This window comes from Lycium ferocissimum, chromosome 6 (genome assembly GCF_029784015.1).
Source record: "Lycium ferocissimum isolate CSIRO_LF1 chromosome 6, AGI_CSIRO_Lferr_CH_V1, whole genome shotgun sequence".
NCBI classification, from domain to species: Eukaryota; Viridiplantae; Streptophyta; class Magnoliopsida; order Solanales; family Solanaceae; genus Lycium; species Lycium ferocissimum.
Window position 1 is genome coordinate 54,416,931 of NC_081347.1, and position 22,439 is coordinate 54,439,369.

Genomic DNA, 22,439 nt, shown 5'->3' on the forward strand with positions numbered 1-22,439 from the left:
GTGGAGACAGGCGCATGATGCCAGTTCGTTCTTTTGAGTAATTTATCTGGAGATAACTCTTTGAGACATTATCAGCACTGGAATGGAGCAATAATCAGATAGATTAAATTTCCGGTCTTTCTTGATTCAGTTTCAGATGGCATTGATGTTTAACACTATCATCAAGATCACTTCTTTAGCATAGAACTAGGCAACTGAAAGAAGTTGAGGTGCTCAAGTGCTTGCATTACTCTACGACTTCGCAATTGTCGATCACAAATAAATGTCTCAATCCCAAACAAGGTAGAATCAACTATACGAATCCTCACTGATCGCCAAAGGATTTTTATGTTGTAGGCTTGCATATGAGATGCACACACGGCTCAATATTTCAATTTTGATAATATAAATTTCGCTGGAATATACGTATTAAAGAAAAAACTTGTGAGAGGTTTTAACCCAACAAAAAGAGAGGAACAGCATGTGCAAATAAAAGAGAGGCCATTCATGCACAAATATTCGGATGATCAAGTCCTCTTTTAGGACTCAAATAACATCTCATAGAAGGGAAAATGTCACATAAATAAAGAAATTTACTGCCATTTGCACACAAAGGACTGAACATATGGTTGCATAAATAAATCAAATTACAGACAAAATTACCTAAATGACTGCTAATAATGCACAAAACAGATACAAGTCTATAAAAAAAAAAAAAAAAAAAAAAAAAAGAAGAAGCAGAAGAAGAAGAAGATAAAAGCAATAAACTGAAAATAAAAACCCACAAGCTTGCTACAGCATCTATTTCTTCTTCTTTTTTTCTATCGGATGTCCCGATGAAGTTTGAGTCGAAGCTCACTTGACATGGCACTATGGTCTCTGATAAACATACTTTGTTCTAGGATCCACAATTAGGCCCTTCCCTCCATTTACTTCCAAATCATGCCTGCAACGCGAACATGATTATTAGTCCAAGTTGTCTACTCAATTCTTTTCCTCACATTACGGGAAACGACAGCTCTACACGTAAAGAACAGTCGAAGAGAACCGGACAAGATTCAGAGAGATGAATTCAGACTCTTTTTTCTTTGAGCTGCTCCAGCCTCCCACACCGAAGATCTCATTTGTCTTGGACAAATACATAGAGATCTTTGCGGGACCATGGAGGAGTGTCGATCTTTTCTAGGATTCCTCATCACAAATTCCCTCGACAGGGTCAAGTTCCATAAATAAAATATTAAAGAAACAGGGGTGCTAAGTGCAGTGCTTCCCTTATAGGAGTCTGAACATCTATTTCCGAGCTTTAACGATACTATTTCATACAGTATTAGATATCACTGATTTGCACCTTTCTCAATGGAGCAACACTACTGACAATGGGTAGAACAACTTCCATTTTTGCACTTGAAATTCATAATTATGATCAGAAAAATGAATGTTTAGTAGATTGATATGACTTAACTGGAATACAAAATCTGGAATAGTCAGCTGCTCGCGAGGAACATAACGGAATAGTTGCAGAAGACGATCTACATATACTACTTTCTTCCATACCTGAGAATTAGTGCAATAGGTTAAACATTATAATGCAGGAGTGACATTAGAGAGAAGAAAGGGAGGAAGATAATAGGACCGTAAGTACCACATTATCCACAAAGAGTTGTAATGCAACAATTGCACTCTTCAGTCCAAAGGTAGGGTGAAGAACATATATTGCCTACCCAGAGAAAAGGAGATTTACATTACAGAAAGTCAAGCAGTTGTATGATGGCATGTAAAATTCCAACATTGGGGAAGGAACAAGGGAAACAGAGGGGAAGCATTGCATACATGAAGGTTGCGCTGGTGTTTTCGACCAAGTATTTGTTGTATTCTCTTCATTAATCCTAGATCTGGTTGCCTGTTTGGTACAACAAAATATAATATATAGAAACATCAAAAAAACAAAATAGAACTGACAACCTTAAGCCCAAGAAAAAAAGGAAATTGAGATAAAACAAGAATTGTCGAATTCAAAAAAAAAATTGAGATAAACAGGAATTATTAAAGAGATTTATGCTGTGTAACCGCAAAGGAAGAAACACAATACTTGACTAAGCAAAAGGAAGCACAAGTTTGTAAATGAACTCTAGAAAAGATTACTGCAATAGGTTAAGTGTCTCAAAAGCATGGAGCTGAGAAATAATCTATTGTATTAGGAATTTTGACACTTAACAGCAAACCATATGGTCATGGAAGCCATTTCTCTAGAAGAAGGATCCCAAAAACTATAATTAAAAAGTGGAGAAAAAATTGCAATGATGTACCACGTTGCTGTTTTTGTTAATAGAAGGTAGGAAAAGAGCACATATTATATAATACTACCAATTAAAGGAAAGTACAAAATACAAATTCGATGTTTAACCTTTAACTTTAATTAATTGGACAAGTCAATGAAGAGAATCAACTTCACCAAAAAATTATACGAAGATGTCTATTCATCGTACTCAGTAAGAGGACAGGCCAATGTGAGAAAGGATGATACTCACATCTGTAAAGTTGCAGCAGAATGGAAGTACACAATAGAGTAAGGCTTCTGTATCAATGGTTCGAACTCCTGAAAAGTGACATACAGTGTAATCTTATACAGCAAAATCATGCAGTAACTACATCAAAGATCGTACCTAACCTATTTTCGTGGGGAAAACCCATAGTCGTCAACAAAACAAGATCAAACTTAAGCAAGTATCACGTACCTTTACAACGTGGATAATAAATCTCTCAAGATCAAGACATCTCAGCAGGAAATGTGCTCCCACAACAACCATTACTGGACGACCTTCACTGTCAACCCCTCCTCGGTAGCTGAAATAAAGTCAATGGAAGTTGCACAATATTACACATGTTCAACTGAACTTCCTCCTAACTATGTCAACAAGACTTCGTTAGTTGCATCATAAGATGACAAATCAATTAAACCCAAACAAGTAAATATTTGGACAACTGGACAGATTTTTCATGTATTTTGGAAACCATGGACTAATAAATAAAGTCTGTAGAGACATATATATAGCAAAGGTGCTTACACAATTTTCATTTCTGCAATTTCTGAAAGATTCAGAGTATTTGCTTTTGCAAGATATCTCGAATGAAGCGAATATTCTTCTGCAGGTGACAAAGGAGGTCCTGCGATGTTACCATATCCAAGCATTTTAAAGAAGTTCCAACTAGTTTGTGCTTGGGCAGTTTTTTCCCATTGTTCTCTCCGTCGCTGATCTGGGTCCTTGATCAGGGACATAAAAGCAGGATCCAGAAAAGCATCCAAATAAGATGAGCTCCTACTTAAGAAAATCATTTCAGTAAGGCTTGACAAAAAAAAAAGGCGTATCCTTAACAAATAAGACTAGAATGTAGAAAGACGAAGACGAAGTCCATCAAGAATGAAATGTTCATCCAAGTAATATTCCACTGTGAAAGTAACAAGAGTTTCCTGTCTTAATGGCTTTTGCTTTTGTAATTTACCACCAAACTTCACTTCGATTTTAGTTCTGTAATATACTCAGATAAAGCACTGAATACCGTGCACAAGACATGTTGAGCTCTAATTACAAGCATAGTTGCTTGAAAGTGCTTCACTTCTGATGGGATATGGATTATCCATCATGGATACAAAGACTATCAACTAGATCCAAAATGCCATGGAAAGACTACAACATACTAAAGTGGATATTTAAGCAACGGGTGGCTACATTTTAAATAGTTAATTGGCTAGGCAAAACAATTTCCTTGTTTTTAGCTCAAGGATATTATCGTAACAAGCTTAGGTTAGTTTATCCACTATTATAAATAATAGAAAGTAGGCTTTAGTTCATTAGTTAGTTTTTGGATGAACATTTGATGATTAGGCTCCTTTGGAGTTTTGGGAAGACCCTTTTATCTGTCCAATTGAACCCTCTTGCGTACTTGGGTAAACATTCCCTTGGATTACAATCATTTAATTAATTGCTTAATTTTTCTTCTATTTAATTGATTAAATCCTTTCTAGCTCTATTTCTCTTAATTTCTGTCTCTACTCTCTACTTTCTATCTAGTGTTGGTTGTTGTGTGTTATCTTGAGTCTCATATCACATCAACTGCATTTCTTTTGTTGTCATTCTGACACAATGAGTATCAAGTGATGTGCTGAATAATGAAAAGGTAATATTACCTTGGTGACAAGTACTGCAAGATTGTTAGAGGAGAATATATGAAAATTGTTACTTAAGGGACAGCCTCTACTAATAATCCAATAAACAAGAACTTTATCTGTCAATTTCATCCTTGCGCCAAAGAGGGAAGAAAAAAAAAAGAAAAAAAAAAAAATAAAGGGGGAAGGTGCTTGTAATGAAGGCATATCCGGAACACTTCCTTACACCACCCACGTTACTATTATTTTGTTTATCAGTGAAGGTTCCGGATGTGTAATTGTGGAATGACGATTATGACCCTCAGACCCTGCAATATGTTAAAAGGCATACAATATCGGGCGACCTTCTAAACTTGACAATTTGATTCGGTGCATGCCCCAATTATTTTTGGTCCTACCTATAGCATATTTGACCAAACTTCTAAAATCTATTTATTTTGAAAAGTATTTTTTAAACAAGAAATGCTTTTAGAAAAAGTAGTTTTTTTTTTTTGTAATGAAAAACTTTTATTACCAAGGTACAAGTGTCTCAGCTACAAAAGGATGGCTATTAGGACATAGTCCCCAATGCCACACTTATCATCTGACTAGCCAAGCAAACAGACAACTCATTAAGGATAAAAGTTTAAAGCCCAAACTCTACTCGCTAGCTTAACCTTGTCACTTCCTCTACACAAGTGTTCTTGTATGAGCAACTTGACAATTACATCCGGCCTCCTTTGCTTGCCTTGAAAAACTCTCAAGTTCCTTTCTTGCCATATCAGGTATACACAGCCAGCCAAAGCCATTCTGGACAACTCAGCTATGGCATTCTTCCCATTCACAATAGCCACAGCCCATGTTACTTCCTCCTCCATGTCCATACTAGGTCTGCTAAAACCTTACCAATATCTTGTCCCATACAGCCTTAAGTAATCACATAGAAAGAACAAGTGATCAGCACTCTCTTCCTATACACCGCACAGAGGGCATAGGCTTGATTCAATCATACCCCATCTCTGGAGTCTATCTCTGGTATATAACCTTCCAAGAACAGCCAAATATAGAATAAAGTTCCATCTAGCAGCACCATGGTTGTTACATGTTAACATTCCCCAAGGAACCTTTTGGTGCTCAACCCTCAGCTTCTTAAAAGAACTTCTCTGCAGTATAGACACATCCAAATCAGCTTTTTAAAAGAACTTCCTAACCTTGAAAACTTTCTACGGCATCCAAAATGCTTGAGGATGCTCAGATGGATGTGTGGACATACTAGGAGAGATATGATAAGGAACGAAGCTATACGGGGCAAGGTGGGCGGGGCCTCCCTAGAGGACAAGATGAGGGAAGCAAGGTTGAGATGGTTCGGACATGTGAAGAGGAGGTGTGCGGATGCACCAGTGAGGAGGTGTGAGAGGTTGGCTATAGTGAGTGTTATGAGAGATAGAGGTAGGCCGAAGAAGAGTTGGGGAGGGGGGAGGGGTTATCCGGCAGGACATGGCACACCTCCAACTTACAGATGACAAGACCCTAGATATAGGAAGGTTTGGAGGTCGAGGATTAGGATAGAATGCTAGTAGGTAGCCAAGTGTTGTAGCACCTTTATGTGGGAGGGATAGGGGGCTAGTCTCCTCTTCTCCTTATTAGTATTATTATTATTATTATTATTTAGTACTTGCGTAGTATCTTTTACTTCATTTTTTATTGTTATCTGTTGCTTCATTGGTCGTGTCTATCTTGCTACTTCGATGTCGTTATTTTTCTTTCTAGCCTGTTTTGGTAATGCGTCGTGGTGCCGAGGATCTATACGAAATAGCCTCTCTACCCCACAAAGGTAGAGGTAAGATCTGCATACATCCCGTTGGGTATATTGTTGTTGTAGCCCAGATATCTTGGCCTTTTCTACAGTAAAGATGTACCCATTGGACCTAGAGCTTGTTCTTCTCCACATTTGCAACCAGGCCAGAGGCAGCTGAGAAGTTGAGGAAGCAATCAAACAGTCTCGTTAAAGATCCCATATCACCCCTGCAGACAAGTAATGCATCATCTAAAAATCCCAGGTGAATGATATTCATCTTAGCACACTTTGGTGAAAGTTGAAATCTGGTTCGGTTCACTTTTCACTTTCTTTAGCACAAAAACTCAGTAGAAACTCAAGTAATAAATGGGGTCGAGCGCCATTTTTACACAACAAGAAGCATAGTGAGTGGCAATGCTGCTGTTGTCATCGTCGGCGACAGCAGGTGACGGAGAAAGAGAACCGGTGGGTAGTGAAGAATCCAATGAGACAATATGAGATCTCAAAGTAGATTTTTACGAGTATTTATTTGGTAAGTATTCTCATCCTAATTAGAGAAACACTAATTGAAAAGCGATAGACTAAAATTGTGTCAAAGTCTTACTAGTTGTTATTGATTAATTAATGATATTCATTAGATTGGATGAGATTGCCGTTCGTTGCACAAATAGGTTGGCTGGACCGAAATTCCAAATTTTACGCATAACTAGGTCTTTTTGATAATCGTGACATCCAGGCCAGTTTGCGCACACCTCGACCAACGAGAGAAAATTACAGTGTTTTTGCCTCTGCTAGGTTTTGAACTTGAGACCTCATGACTCTCAACTCACTTCATTAATCAATGAATCCTTTATCGGTCATTCACTAACCTTTACTTTCTGTAAATCACTCACTCTAACAGCGTACTTTTTGTATGATGGGTCAATGAGAAAATGGGATCAGATCACATATAACTAGTTTTTCTTTATGAAAAGTTAAAAGATACGCATAACTAGGTTGACTCAACTTAATAGAATAACGATAACATAAATAGATGAACAATGAGCAACAAACTTATAACTAGGAAACGCTATTAAAAGACAAGATGACAAAATACTGAGAAAAAAATAAAAGTATTACATGCTAAATCAACATCCTAAGGATGCCCCTTCTCTTCTCCAGCATTGCTGTCTTTAGCACCAATTTCATTGTGTTCATTCAATTGTTTCTTTCCTTGGTCAAGTTTTGTTTGAGTAACAGCAAATAGTTTTAACAAATCTTTAATTTCTCTAGCACCAAGTTCATTGATGCTTGTTTTTTCCCTCAACAAGTTGATTGAAGAGGTTCTTAATTTCCTTCACCTCAGCCATTTGATCTATTTTCCTAATATTTTTTCCTTGAGCATTCACTATTCCTTGAAGGTATGTTTCATAATTAGGAAAATATGAAATATGATAGGACCACATAATTAAAAAATGAAAGTTGCTTTAGATAATTTGACCAAGTTTAGGAATAAACTAATTGCACAATCTAGATTTTAAGGTATAAATTAATTACTTTCTTAGACAGATGTTTTGTGCCTTTTTCTCTTATTTTTTGGGAATACATGAAGGTTACCTTAGTTCTCTTTTTATTTATCTATTTATTTACAGTTCTGGTAAATTATTTGTTTAGTTTGATCTTATTTTATTGATGGTATTTCAAAATTACAAGACTGTTATTGTTATTAACTTAATATAAGAGAATCTAAATTTTAAAATTGAATACTTCAAATTAAAATAAAAAGAAAAGAAGGACAATACCAACCCAATACCTTTGGGTGATCTAGTTTACAAAATAGCCAGCAAATGTATAAGCTTTGTATATTTATACTTTCTCTACTCTCTTCTATTGTTCTCCATTTCTCATACTGTTGTGGTATCTCCTCTTACAGCAAATCCTGGTTGTTTCCATCTGTTAGCCATATTTAGCAATATCCACCTTAATTCTGATAGAGTTAAACTCGGTGGCCGTGAGTGTCTTCATCCCTTGTTTCGCATCCTCCAGTTTTCTCCCGACATCATCCAATGAACTTACAGGTCCACTGTTGTTTCGACAGTCTCTTACAATATTTTTGAACTCATCATGGTCAACCAAGTAGTTGAAAATCTTGTGTCTTCTATATCTGGTCTTCCAATTTAATAATGTTCCATTGAAGCATCCAGTTTGAGTTCACTGTCACCCTATCAATCCTGCTCAAAATCTGCCCATTACTCCAAAGTGAAGGTTCTCCCAACATATGAGAGTTCTGCCAACCCAGTGTCAATCATGAGGTTCCTGAGGTCTCTCACTTCCAGTTCTTGTACATTGCTTCGATTAATTCTATCCTGGGGATCACTTATAGCATTAAAATCAACCCTGATAAGCCATGATTCTTGCATTAAACTTGAAAGCCTTTTTATCTCATTCTAGAGGTCTCTTCCATCAGCCACAATATGTAATCCATAGACAGCAGTAGATTGAAACCTTTTATTCTTCACAGAGAGTACCATGTATGATCTGATCATGGATCTGGTCAACATCAAATCTTACTTGAGTAGTGTCCCACAGAATCCATATTCTACCCTTTCCATTTGCATTATAATTTGAACACCATCCCAATCTGTGCCCAAACTTCTTGACTTTAGAGTGCACATACCTTAGTTTGACTCTATGCTCAATCACTACTAGTAACCCACATCTCCCTTAGAAACTTCATTCCCTCTGCTTATAGTTCTTATTCAACCTCCTTATATTCCAAGTAATTAGATTCATTGATAAAGTAGCATCTTGTGTTTGGCTTAATCAATTTGAAAAGTGCTTTGGCCAATTCATAGTAGTTGCATATAGAACATGGTCTGCCCCATTCAGATTTGGGGTGTGACAAAGTGGTATCAGAGCAACAATTTATGTTTTGCCAAGGTTCCAAAAGTGCTTTCGGAAAATCTACTTTCGGTAAAAGCAACTTTTTTCAACCTTTGAAAAACAACTTTGGCTACTACTTAAAGGCAATTACTTTTTTCCTAAAAGCGTGGTCAAAGTAACACCTCAACTCTCCAAATAAACACCTTTTAAGAAAAACACTTCGGACTCTCCAAAGACTTGGCAAAATAGGCTATTACCCCCTCAATTTAGTAATTTGATAACCTTGACCTCCTAAGTGCTTACATGGCAAAGAACGTGAATACATTCTGATTTACATATGTGAGATTGAAAGAAAATCAACTTTTAAATGAAGTATCTTTTATTCGTTAATGTAGTGATATATGATAATTTATTTGTTCCTAATTTATATTTCTTTGGATGCGATGACTATATATTTTAACAGTTAATTATATAAGATAACTGGTATAACACATGCTTTTAGGGAAACGGAGCTTCATGTCGAACACCTTTAAGTATAGTCGATTAGGCACAATAAGAGTGACAGATGTTAATATCACTCAACGACCAAGGGATTGAGGAAACCCTTTACTTCTATATATCATAAGCTTAATTTGTTATTCTTCTACAATAAAATACATTCAAGTTCAGTAGGTCTTGCTAGAAGCTCAATCAACCTCAAATATAAGTGATGACATTGACCTATTATATGCATGGAAATTAAACATGTCAAACGTAACATACAACCTCGTGTCATATTCACACAGAACATTTAATACCAACAAGCAATATAATGCTAATATTAGTTAAAGAAATAAACAGGTACAGATAAAGATATTTGGTTTGTCTGGATTTGAATCAATAAGCAAAAACAAAGGTTGAAAGTCTTTATTTTAAGTCCCTCGGTCGTTGAGTGATATTAACACCTATATCACTCTTATTGCTCCTATACTTAAACGTGTTCAACACAAATTGAAATAAGTGTAGTACTATTATACTATATGATAGAGGAGTTAATTAACAGACTTAGGTTATATGATAGAGGAGTTAATTAACAGAATTAGGTTATTTTTCATTTTTTAGATGTTTTAAGATAATATACATGTCTAGTAAAGTTTTCTGACAGGCTCAAAGGTTTGTACTATCATGGTCTAGAGATCAACCTCTGACCCAAATTTCATATGAGTCAGGCAACCTACCCTCCTTAAATAAGCAAGTCACGAAGTTGTAGACCCTTATTATACTTGAGGTGTATTTATACCCTGTCGTTATATAGAGCTACAATGTAAAGTGAGTGGACTGGTGGTCAAATTCCCCCAGCATTTCAATATTTCCCAATTGAGAAAGGCAATAAGTGAAATTTTGTAGATAACAACAATTCATATTACTCGTATTACTCACGGAGATTATGTTCTTGCAAGAATATAATCGTCATTCACTACTACATAATCGCACGACAATTCAACTATCATAGGGTTATAATCGTCATTGCACAAAAACTCTGTAGAAATTCAAGTAAAAAATAGGGCTTGTGCCATTTTTATAGAACAAGCATAATGCAATCTTCAAAATCTCCCCTTTTAGCTACACTAGCAGTGGTAGAAGCATAGTGAGCGGCAATAGGTAGCGTTTGTGGAAGAGTAGAAGAAGGTTGTTGCCATCGGCATGGTACTGTGCGGCGGCCGTGGCAGCAATGGAGGTGACGGATAAAGGGAACCAGCGGGTGGTGAAGAATCGAATGAGACCATATGAGATCCCAAAGTAGATTTTTACGAGTATTTATTTGGCAAGTATCCTCATCCTAATTAGAGAAACATAATTGAAAAGTGATCCACTAGAATTGTGTCAAAGTCATGCTAGTTGTTATTGATTAATTAATAATACTCTTTAGGTTGGATGAGATTACCGTTTTAGGTTCACTGGACCGAAATCCAAAATTTTACACATAACTAGGTTTTTTTGATTATCGTGGCATCCGATCTAGTTTGCTCGCGCCTCGACTAATTCCATAGGTACCTGCTACTCCCTAATATCAAAGGTATCGGGTAACTCTGTCCACCAAGGCTTCATCAAATGAGAGGAAATCATAGTGTTTTTGCCTCTGCTAGGATTTGAACTCCAGACCTCATGACTTTTTTTTTTTAATCAGGTAAACGTTTTCATTGATATTAATAAGGCCAACTTGGTCATATACAAGGTGTATACCACAAAAAAAAAAAAAAAAAAAAGAGAGAGAGAAACCTACAAGATATGGTTCTCTCCAAACGTCACCCAATCGTCTATACAAACGGGAACTACATGGGCGCACCAAAAGAAAATAAGGGATCGAGACTACTCCTTAGTTGAGCAAAGCTCATCTCCACCCATTCAAAAGCTCTCCTATTCCTCTCTTACCAAATGACCCACATTAAAGCAAGAGGAACATTCCACGTCTTTGTGCCTTCTTCTTCTAGCTCCGCTCCTCCAGCTGAACATCATCTCCTTCACAGATCTTGGCATAGTCCAAGAAACACCAAACCATCTAAAGATATCCCACCATAACCTCGTGGCTACCTTGCAATGAAGTAGAATGTGATCCACATCATTGCCGCCTCCTTACAAAGGAAACAAATTCTTATGCAGACAACATTTCGTTTTCTAATATTCTCCGCCGTCAAAATCACCCCTTTAGTAGCTAATCAGGTGAAAAAACACACCTTCCCCGGCACCTTAGGAATCCAGACGTAAAACGTGTGGAAAACTAACCTTCGCTCTCACCAAAAGCTTCTTGTAGAAGGAGCTAGAGAACACTTTGTTATTCCCCAACTCCCAACTCAGTCAACTTGCTCGCACTGCTTGTGAAGTAATGCTAGCAAACTCTGAAGTTCGTTCACCTCCTAGTCCTGGAAATCTCTCCTAAACCTCAAGTCCCAAAAAGTCCCACCCCTTGTGTCCCCCTAACTTGCTGAATCGATGAATCCCTTTGGCAAGACATCCTATACAAAACCGAAAACTAATCCTTTAGCACCAAACCTCCACACCACTTTTGCCCCCCAAAACTCACTCTACTCCCTACTCCAACCTTGAAAGCGGTGTTATCATAAAAAGTTTCTCATCCCTTCATTATATTCCTTTACACACCACACCCGAACGGCATAGTAATCACGTTTGTTCTCCATCCTCCTTCCGTAAAAGCATATTTAGCCGCTATCACCCCTCACCAAAAAGCTTCTCCCTCCACCCCGAATCTCCATAACCATTTGCCCAGAAGTGCCTTGTTAAAGACCTTCAAGTCTTTAACCCCAAGTCCTTCCCACCGTTTAGGAGATGTCACAATCTCCCACCATACTAAGTGAAACTTCTTAGCCCCATGCACCACATCCTAAAGGAAGTTCCGTTGTAATCTTTCCATCTTTTCTATAACACCAGTAAGAGCATTGAAAAAGGACATATAATAAGTAGGGATACTCGACAAAGTACTCTTGATCAACACTTCCTTCCCTCCTTTGGACAAGTATCTTTTCTGCCAACCTGCCAGCCTCTTCTCTACCCTCTGAATGACCGGGTTCCAAACACTGTGATCCTTGTTCGCTGCGCCTAAAGGAAGACTAAGGTAGGTAGGAGGAAGGGTCCCTACCCAGCAATGCAACACTTGAGCCAACGAATCAATGTTAACCAGTTCACCCACGAGAATGATCTCGCACTTCCTAAGATTGATTTTGAGCCCTGACACCACCTGGAACCAAGTCAACATTTGTCCAAGGTAATCCAACTAGATCCCATCTGCATCACAGAACACCAAAGGATCATCTGCAAATAAAAGACGAATGACCCGACAAGGTACTAGCACCACCAACTGTAGCCTTGATACCTTTGATATATCCGCCTAAAACAACTCTGTACATCGTCCTACTCAAAGTTTCCATCACCAAAATAAAAAGCACAGGTGATAAAGGATCTCCCCGCCTTAACCCCCTCGAACTACCGAAGAAACCACAAGGATTTCCATTCACCAAAACCAAGTATCTCACAGAAGAGATGCAAAAACTGATCCATTTCTCCCCAAAACCAATGAAATCCAGGAACTTCTAGTTTATATGATCATAAGCCTTCTCAAGATCTAATTTGCACAAAACACCCGGAACACCCTGTTTTCTCCTCGAATCTACCACTTCATTCGCCACTAATGCTGCATCCAAAATTTGTCTTCCTTTGACAAAAGCATTTTGCGAAGAAGAAACGGTCTTGTCCAGAACTCACTTAAGTCTATTAGAAAGCACCTATAGCTCACCTCATTGACTAATGGATCCTTTATCAGTCAATGACTGACCTTTACTTCATGTAAATAGCACTTCTCTAACAGCGTACCTTTTACATGATGGTCAGCGAGAAATTGGGAAATGACCACATATAACTACCTTTTTTATGAAAAGTTAAAGGATACATATAACTAAGTTATTGACTTAAATAAAATATCCTTCATAATCATTAAATGACAATGATAACATAAATAAATGAACAATGAGCAACAAACTTATAATTAGTAAATGGCTATTAAAAGACAAGATGACAAAACAGTGATAGAAGAAAATAAAAGTATTACATGCTCAATCAACATCCTAATGATGCCCATCATTCTCTTCCCCAGCATTGTTGTCATTAGCATCAATTTCAATATTCTTATCTACACGTTGATTGAGTTATTTCTTCCATCCAACAAGCCTAGTCTGCGTTTTTTCCTTTCTTCCTTTCGTCATCTACTTTTTTTCATAGGAAAAAAATGCAGATTAAACTTGACGAGAGAAAGAAACAACTCCATGAACATGTAGATAAGAATGTTGCAAATGAAACGGGTGCTAATGACAACAAATAACTTTAATAAACCTTTAGTTTCCCTAGCCTCAAGTTCATCAAAGCCTTTTCCTTCAACAAGTTGGTTGAGGAGGTTCTCCAGTTCCTTCTCCGCAGCCATTTGCTCTATTTTCCCAATATATTTTCCCTGATGGTATGCTTCATAAATTAAGAGTTTTTAACTTATATATATAGATGTCTGATACCACATAATTAAGTGATTGAAAGTTGATTGAGATAATTTGACCAAATTCAGAAATAAACTAATTGCACAACCTAGATTTTAAGGTATAAATTAATTACTTTCTTAGACAGATGTAGTTAAAATCCTAAAACTCAATCGTGAGGACTGTTGGAGAAATAATCATATTTCCATAATGAATATATTTAGAGTTGGAAACAAGGGCGGACCTACCTTGTGTCAAGTCGGTTCGAACCTAGCAATGCGCAGCTCTTTTTGATGCACTTTTAATTTTTTTAAGTCATTAAAGTGTTGCAGGCGTTGGTTCCGATAATTTCTAGGTCCTTCCATCCAGGGGCGGATCTAGGTAATTGGCTCGGGAACCCAGTAACTTTTACGTTGACTGTGTATTTATATTGAGAAATCTATTAAATATATAAGATACATTTGTTGGGAAATCAATAACAAAGTAGGCTCTTTGTCCACTGGTAGAAATGGAATTTGCTTAAGCTTTGTGGCCTTTTGTATTAGAGCTCAATTCCCCATTGGGCACATATAATAGTTTTTAATTTGAGATTTATGGGAACTCATAAACTTCAAATCCTAGATCCGCCTCTGCTTTCGTCCTTGTACTACCAGACGTGAATGTACTATTTTTGTTGTATTAGCTTCTACTAATTTATGAATATTATACTAAAATTGTAATAGTCTAGATTATTTTATTTATCGTTTAATAATGTAACTTTTAAAAATTACGTGTATCTGTAGGTTTCTTCATCTATATCTGTTTAGTTTATACTTTTGTAATTTATGAAGTTTTGTGCCCTTTTCTCTTCTTCTTTTTTTTGGGGATACATGTAGGTTACGTTAGTTTTCTTCTTATTTATTTATTTATTGTTTTGGATACTTATTTGTTTAGTTTGATCTTATTTATTGATGGTATTTCAAAATTTCTAGATTGTTATTGTTATTAACTTAATTCTAAGAGAGCTTGAAATTTTAAAATTAGAATTGTAGTTTTGTCTAACTGTTTATTTTTTATAAAAATAGTACCAGCTCAAAATGGAAATTTCAAGGGTATTATAGGTATAAAAATAAGCTAATCTTATCATCGATTACCGTCCCAGTTTTAATATCTATTTGACCCTGCTCGAATAAAATCCTGGGTCCTCCACCAGTTGGAAAATGCAAACGATCGACATCTCAGGTGTATGATGTATCTTCCTTTTTTTTTTTTTTTTTTTTTTTTTTTTGAAACTAATGTGTATGATATATGTATGTATCAGATTGGAAACAATCCTTATTCATGAGAAATGCAGCCCTTTACTTCTTAAGATTACTTCTAAATATCATAAGTTTTTTTCTTATTCTTCTACTAAAATATGTCAAATTTAGTTGGTCTTGCTAGAAGCTCCATCAACCTCAAATATAATTGATGATCGATCAATGCCATGTATGGAAATTAGACATACGGAACTTACCTTACAACTTGTGTTGCATTCATACAGAACAACACTAAACATCAATAAGCAATATTGTGCTAATAATTAGGAAAAGAAATTAACGAGTACAAATAAAGAAATTTGGTTTGTCTGGACTCGAATTAATAAGCACAAACGAAGGTATGGAAATTCCTCATTTCTGCATTTGACTGCTGCTTATATTTGTTGGGCCGTGTACTTTGTTTATCTTATTTATCTATAGTAGTTAATGCTCCTTTCTTTCCGGACTGTTCTTCCATGACTTTCTCGCTTTTGTTATTCCTTGTTTTCATATTGTTTTCGGTATGCTTGGCCCTATCTGACCTTTTGTCTTGTTTTCCTCTCTTTTCCTCTCTTGAGCCGAGGGTCTTTCGGAAACAGCCGCCCTATCTTTCAAGGTGGGGGTTAGGTCTGCGTACACTCTACCCTCCCTAGACCCCACATGGTGGGATTATACTGGGCTTGTTGTTGTTGTTGGTCGTTGAGTGATATTTAACATCTATGTCACTCTTATTGCAGGAGTACTTAAAACGTGTTCGGTGAAGCTCCATTTCCTTGATTTAAACAAATTGTAATACCAGTTACACAACATGATAGAGTAGTTAATAGACTTTGGATTTTCCATCTTTTTAGATGTATTACAACTATGTGCTTATCCAGAAATAATTTTGGCCGGCTCAAAGTTTTGTACTAACAGAGTCTCTAAAGCTCAACCTTAAACCTGAATTTCATATATGAGTTTGGGAAGCCTACCCTCCTCACATAAGCAGGTCATGAAGTTGTAGGTTATAACTTTAACGATAGGATGATTTTTTTTGTTTGTTTGTTGGAAAAGGTATAAATTTGCATTGTACTATCGAGAATTGCACAATTTTACCCTTCGTTATACTTTGGGTCTATTTAAACCCTTGTCGTTAGACAAACCTCCAACATGAAATGAGTGGACTCTACGTATCAAAATATCTTGTGAAAAGAAAATCCAAATTTACTTATTTTCGACTATGACTTAAATTATTGTCATACTTCAGGTTGGAGCTCCATTAAAGATTAAGGTAAGAAATAAGACTTTTTCCTAATGACATGTGCAGGATTAGAAAAATATAATGGAGGACAAATATATTCAATTTTGCATAATATATGAGCAACATGGCTCCCTGTATAGTGTGGATGCAGCATTGGCCACTAACCTGGTCAAACCAACATTACTGATAGACAAATCAACAGAGGCCTGGGGAATCCTTGGATTGGACTTTTTTGCATTTGGTAACGGTTTTATTCTAATTTTACGTTCATCTATAGTTGTCTCCCCATTCTCATCCCCAACATCTGCTGGAAGTTTTAAAAGGGCAACTTCCTCCTCATGCTTATCCCGAGGAAAATAGAGTGGAAGCAATCTGCAGAATAAAGATATGTATGAATTAATACCACTCGAGAGATCGATGGATGGACTTCCCAAAGAATAGGAACTGACGGAATTCCTTCCCTCTGCTATCTATCTACTGGAAGATTGATGCAACAAGAATACCTTTTATAAATCTCTGTATCTTGTGATGTAGTAGTACAAAAAACAACTGCTTCTACTTTATCTTTCTGTTTCTCGATGAACCGCCTTACGGTTCCTAATCAAAGTGAAATAAAGATGTCATTATGAAGCAGTGGAGCAAAAGATCATTGGAATAGACGTTTAAAACATCAAAACATCTTTATAATGGAGATACAATAGCATTAGTGCTACAGCAAAAACAGAGTTATGTATATCTGCAACTTGAATATCACTTAAGAAACATTGAGGCAGAAATTATGAAAATAGACAACAGAGATATCTCACTTATTGCCACATGAGCAGCTGGTTCACGTGGGTAATTTTTCGCTTCTGTATATATACATCCCATAGCAATGCTGCACCCACATGGTACAAGATCAGTCTTTTAAATTTTCGCTTCTTTTTTATTTTCCTTTAATAATAACATCAGGGGAACTGCAACGTAAGAGATGAAATTATGACAATCAGACAACCTCTTGAGCCCATTTTCTATTAGAAGCTCAAGGCAAGAGCGATAGCAATGGCTTAGAGCATTCTCTGCAGCAGTATGGTATTTTACAGCATACTTGGGACCCACAGTATGTATTACCCTCCTGCACAATGCAAGAATAAAATGAATATGAGGTCAATAGTTAGCAGATGCTAATGTATGTAAAACAAAGTTCAAAGGAAGTAGAACACTTAATATTTCTTGCTTTTAACTTTAACAGACCATAATCTATTAGCAGTTTAAGGTGATACAAGAATATAGCTACTCCACCTGAACAACCATGATACAGATCTTCGAAATTAAAATGGCAATTAAAACATTAAGTGAACTCTCACTTCCTTTATCTTTAGGTTGGGTTAAGTGTGAATCACCATGTTCTTATCAGCAAAGTTAAGGTGCCAAGATTGCTTCAATTAATAGCGGCCTAATGATTTCAATGAATGGATAAGAACTTAAAAAGTACAATTAAAAATAAGACTGCGTTTCATAAAACTACTACTGTACTGGATTCTTATTTCAGAAAATCCAAACAAAGTGTCAAACTGTTTGTGCGTACTGAAATTTCTTATAAATATGTCAAATATCATTGCAAATTAGCTGGCAGACACAAATTTCTAACCAACCCACTTGCTATTGTTCTGTAGAACATAAGATTATGGATCTCTTTACATGTTCAACGAGTGCAGTAACGATCCAAAGGAAAAACTCCAAGCTCCATGTGAGAGGTATATTTCTCAGAGTACATGCTCCTTTATGAACAGCCAGCTTAGTTGGGTTCACAGATTTAACAAAAAAAGAATGCATAGGACAGGTATTTCTACAAGTGAGAACATTGTAATACATTTCTTTACTTCTAGCACATGCAGAAATATGAAGATGATGAAAAAGCTTGTAGCACAAGTCCTGAGAAAATAATCCCGTATACCCACCTAGCAGGAAGCTCATAAGCATTTGTCACTTTTGCCATTCCTGTTCGGCAGCCTCCCTATGAAGGAAAAGTAAACCATATATTAGTCTTTCCAACATCAATGTCATCAGTTGAAATTGAACAGCATAAGTTTTAAAAAGTGGGAGATAACTTCCTTAAGTTTGAAGAAGGAATGTACAAATTGGAACTTCAACAGTTTGCCACAAGTCATACTCCAACTTCTATTTGCAAACCTGCTCAGAAAATAAGCAATCCAAATTAATAGAGTAAAGAACTTACCAATGAGGTACATTCTTCTGCAAGACCAGGTCCAGCTGAAGCATGCAATCCTGGGCTGCTGTGAGCTTCATCTAAGTTCTTTTGACCACCAAAATAGAGGAGTAAATCTCATGTTGAAGCATATATATCAATAGACGATAAAAATAATGTCTACATAAAAGTATAAAACAGGTGAAACCATATCTTAAATAGACAATTGATTTGGACAATTCCATTACATTGTTTGTCCACATAGTGTTTAGGGAAGTGACAAGTAAGACGTGTATGGGACAAAACAAAAAACTACATGTTTCAATTTCTAGACAAGTTCCACACTTGCAAACCCGAAAAGACTTATCAACTTTTACGCTAACCCACTCCTACCTACCCCATTCCTTCAGAGAAATAAAATTAAAATTTAAGATATATGTTTTGGACCTTGAATCTCAGTTCAAGAACAAGCATACAATTACAGTCATCCCCTTGCTTAATAAAGTTAGACAAAGTTCACTTAAATCAGAGATACACAGATGAGCTACTAGGAACTGTTGGCTACAAGTTCACCTTTATGTTGCCGTCGCACATGAAAAAATGCACGCAAACTAGATGTTCAATGCTAAACAACAAAAGATGCTCACATTTATGATGGACATGCAAAGCAAATAGGGCTTTTTTCATATTTAGCCCATCAGCCAAAATTAATTACGGATGCTAGCCAAAATATACAAAACCTATACACTAACTATGTATATGATATGTATATTTATACTTAATAGGCATTTGGACATGCGATTTCATATCATGAGATGAAATCAGCGTTTGGACATGCGATCTCATGAAATCCCAAATCATCCAAAAAGGCATGATTTAGGATTCCAAATATTTTAAATGTAAAAGTTGAACCATAAGTTTATATTTTGTAAAAATAGATCCATAAGTTGGTATATATATTTACCAATCATGTTTACCAACCATTAATATGAAATATTAAAGGATCTACAAGCTGGCAGTATATTTATAACAAATTTACTCTCACCAGCCATGTGGGAGGATTATATTAAAGAGTAGTTTCACTACAACTCATGTTCAATTTTCCATTTTATTGAACTAAAGTTTGATCAATTGATGTTGTATTTTTCAAAAAGGCCTTCTAGTAGCGTATTCATTTTGTTATGAACTATGACTTTCGCATTTGGTAAGATTGTATAAGAATTGGAAAAGTTTTGATGATTTTCACAATTTGTGGGGTTTTTATGTCTATAAGAAAATATACAACTTAAGAAATCCAAATTGCATGTCCAAACAAAATTTCAACTTCAAATCATCATGATTTCATCTCATGATTTCAAATCATGTCCATACGGCTCCTCAATCTACAAAACCTATGCATTTGCTGGCTATTATTCTTTTGAGCGGTCCCAAAAAGTAATTATCTGAAACAAATACTGGTATGCGAGAGTCACCTCTTACCTCATTAGTAGAGTTAACGACAGCATCTATCTCGAGATTCCAAGGGTCTCCTCTCCACAAGTATATCTTGGAGTTAATCTCGTGATCCACGGGAAACTTGGAAACCATGCCACAAGCGTTGCCCTCAGACCCAGAAACAGATGCCAAAGGATCCGGAAAGTACGAATTAGTAGGATCTTCATCCTCATATACATACCTAAATTCAGCATTACTCCAACATGGAACCTGGTCCAATGTCACCACAGGATCTCCACTATCTGTAGGTACCCCACCTCGGGTACTAGTAGGCACAGGCCGATACATATTGTGCTACACTTTATCAAATTTCTCTTCTAATATTCCCCTTTATTTGATTATTGCTAATGTTAAACTCATACTAATATCTTAATAACCCGACAAGGATTTATACCAAAAGAACTCAAATCCCTGAGGAAAAAAAAAAAAGACTTGGTATTAGAATATAAGGATGCCAAACCATGACTAGTTACCCAAAGAGCAGTAGCATTTCAAAGAAAAATAGAATCTTTACATCCAAATAGCTTCTCATATTTAACTCAGTATTTTTAGAAGCGAAAAGCGCAAAGAAGCAACAATATGTATGGAGCTTGAAACGAAAAGTGAAAAGTGAAGCGCACTTTTCTTTGAAGTGAAGCCCGCAACTTAAGGAAAATTTAAAAATACTAAACATACATAAATACAGTACTATAATAATCAAATTTCAATTAAAATTCACAATTTCAGCATCCAATACAATAATTCTGATATTAATCCAACTTCACAACGTTGGAGATTCAAAGAATCGACCACTTCTTGTTGAGATCACTTTGGACGTAATTATTTGAAGCACACAATTTTCTGAATGAATGGCTTGATTTAGTAACACTGATTTAACTGATGCTCAATCACGAAATACTCGATATGTCGCATTATACAGCTGTTCGTTCTCTTTTATATGACGTCATTTGACCGGACAGAGCTTAAGATGTTAAATTGACTTAAATATCACAATAGAAGAAAATATTAAAGTAACTGTCGAAACGATAGTTTAATGTAGAAACCATCGTGTCAAAGTTTAAAATTTGAATACTTTTAATGAATCTGAAATTCTTGAAAGTTGCCAAAATTGCACACAAAATACATGGTGTCAAACATTTTTGGATGTCCCAAAGTAGTACTGCCTCCGCCACAATTTATGTGAAGGTGTTTGACCGGCACGGAGTTTAAGTAAAAAAGGAAAGACTTTTGAAACTTGTGGTATAAAATAAGTTGTAGATATTTTTGTGGCTATAAATCATCTCATTAGAGGTAAAATGAAAGTTCAAAGTTAAATTGTCAATAACTAAAGAAAGATGTCGTTTTTTTGGGACTGACTAAAAAAGAAAGAATGTATCATAAATTGACACAAAGGGGTTATATAAATTGGGAGAGAGGGAGTAAAATCATTATGTGTCAAACTCAACAACCCCATATAAGTTTCTATCAAGAAGTCTAAAATTGATCAATTACACGAAATTTAGTACCAATACTGAAGCGTGTACTAAATTTCTCCTAATGGTTCAAAATCACAGGTTAAATAAAAAAAAAGAAAAGGAAAGACCCACAAATACATACACAACAGGTTTTCACAGAGACACATAAATATGCAAATTACATTGAAAAGTCTAAGCAACTACCTGGCGGAAATCAATGTGCAGTTTCGTGAATACAGCAAGAAGCAAAGCAAATACAGAAAACATAAGGGTAAAATGGAAGTTTAAAGTTAGATTGTTACTAAAAATAGAAATTTTTTATTTTTTTGGGACCGACTAAAAAGGAAAAAATGTCACATAAATTGGGACAAAGGGAGTATATAAATTTGAGTAGGAGTAAATAACTAGTATCAACAACTCCATGATTGTAATCTAAAATCAACCCCATATAAGTAAGTTTCTATAAACAAGTCTAAAATTGATCAATTTAACAAAATTTAGTACCAATAATGAAGCATGTAGTTAAAGAAACCCAATTCAAAAGTTGTCCCAATTGTTGAACATCACAGTTAATATACATACACAAGCACTACCTGAAGAAATCAATGTGGGGTTTCGTGAATATAGCAAGAAACAACGACTCCCTTCTCCGAATTGTATTGCGAATTTGTGCAATTATTTTCCTTTGAGGGGGTCATGTTTTCGAATTTTACTGTTTGGTCAAATTTTTTAGATTTTTAGGAAATAGTTCTTAAATGAGACCTGATGTAGGGAATAACCGTTGATTGTGTCATGCTTATCTGCCTACCTTCCAACACGTCATCTTCACTCATCTCCAAATGGCGGAATTAGAAATTTTACGAACGGTGTGCAAAATTTAAATAAGCAACTAACAAGAATTTTTAGTGAGTGGGTTCACATCCATCTTGCTTAACCTATGACTTTACCATGTCCGGCGTCAATAATTTGTTTTACGCAACTACAAACC

General features: G+C 36.0%; 1 protein-coding gene across 3 annotated transcripts; it reads right to left on the reverse strand.

Annotated features, from left to right (window-relative positions):
- Window positions 1-535: 535 nt before the first annotated feature.
- Window positions 536-22,156, reverse strand: LOC132059835 (uncharacterized). 3 transcript variants are annotated; one of them, XM_059452629.1, is made up of 15 exons: window positions 22,045-22,156; window positions 19,983-20,408; window positions 18,534-18,611; window positions 18,256-18,311; window positions 17,310-17,429; window positions 17,122-17,192; window positions 16,819-16,912; window positions 16,481-16,687; window positions 3,045-3,296; window positions 2,715-2,823; window positions 2,508-2,575; window positions 1,810-1,879; window positions 1,622-1,696; window positions 1,442-1,533; window positions 536-925 (listed from the first exon to the last, which is right to left on the reverse strand). In XM_059452629.1, the coding sequence occupies exons 2-15, from the start codon at window positions 20,283-20,285 to the stop codon at window positions 850-852; spliced, it is 1,671 nt and encodes a 556-aa protein (XP_059308612.1). In that variant the 5' UTR covers window positions 20,286-20,408; window positions 22,045-22,156; the 3' UTR covers window positions 536-849. The 3 variants fall into 3 exon arrangements, with proteins under 3 accessions (XP_059308612.1, XP_059308614.1, XP_059308615.1); XM_059452631.1 differs by lacking the exon at window positions 22,045-22,156 and adding an exon at window positions 21,656-21,676; XM_059452632.1 differs by lacking the exons at window positions 18,534-18,611; window positions 19,983-20,408; window positions 22,045-22,156 and adding an exon at window positions 18,406-18,487 and having other exon boundaries at window positions 18,256-18,307.
- Window positions 22,157-22,439: the final 283 nt, after the last annotated feature.

Bases quoted from the DNA above. Each gene is read 5' to 3' on its own strand.
- LOC132059835 (XM_059452629.1), bottom strand. From the start codon at position 20,285: ATGTATCGGCCTGTGCCTACTAGTACCCGAGGTGGGGTACCTACAGAT. The intron at 17,193-17,309 runs GTTGTCTGATTG...ATGTGGGTGCAG, and splicing joins ATAGAAAATGGGCTCAAGAG to CATTGCTATGGGATGTATAT. The intron at 2,576-2,714 runs GTACGTGATACT...GTCACTTTTCAG, and splicing joins TTATTATCCACGTTGTAAAG to GAGTTCGAACCATTGATACA.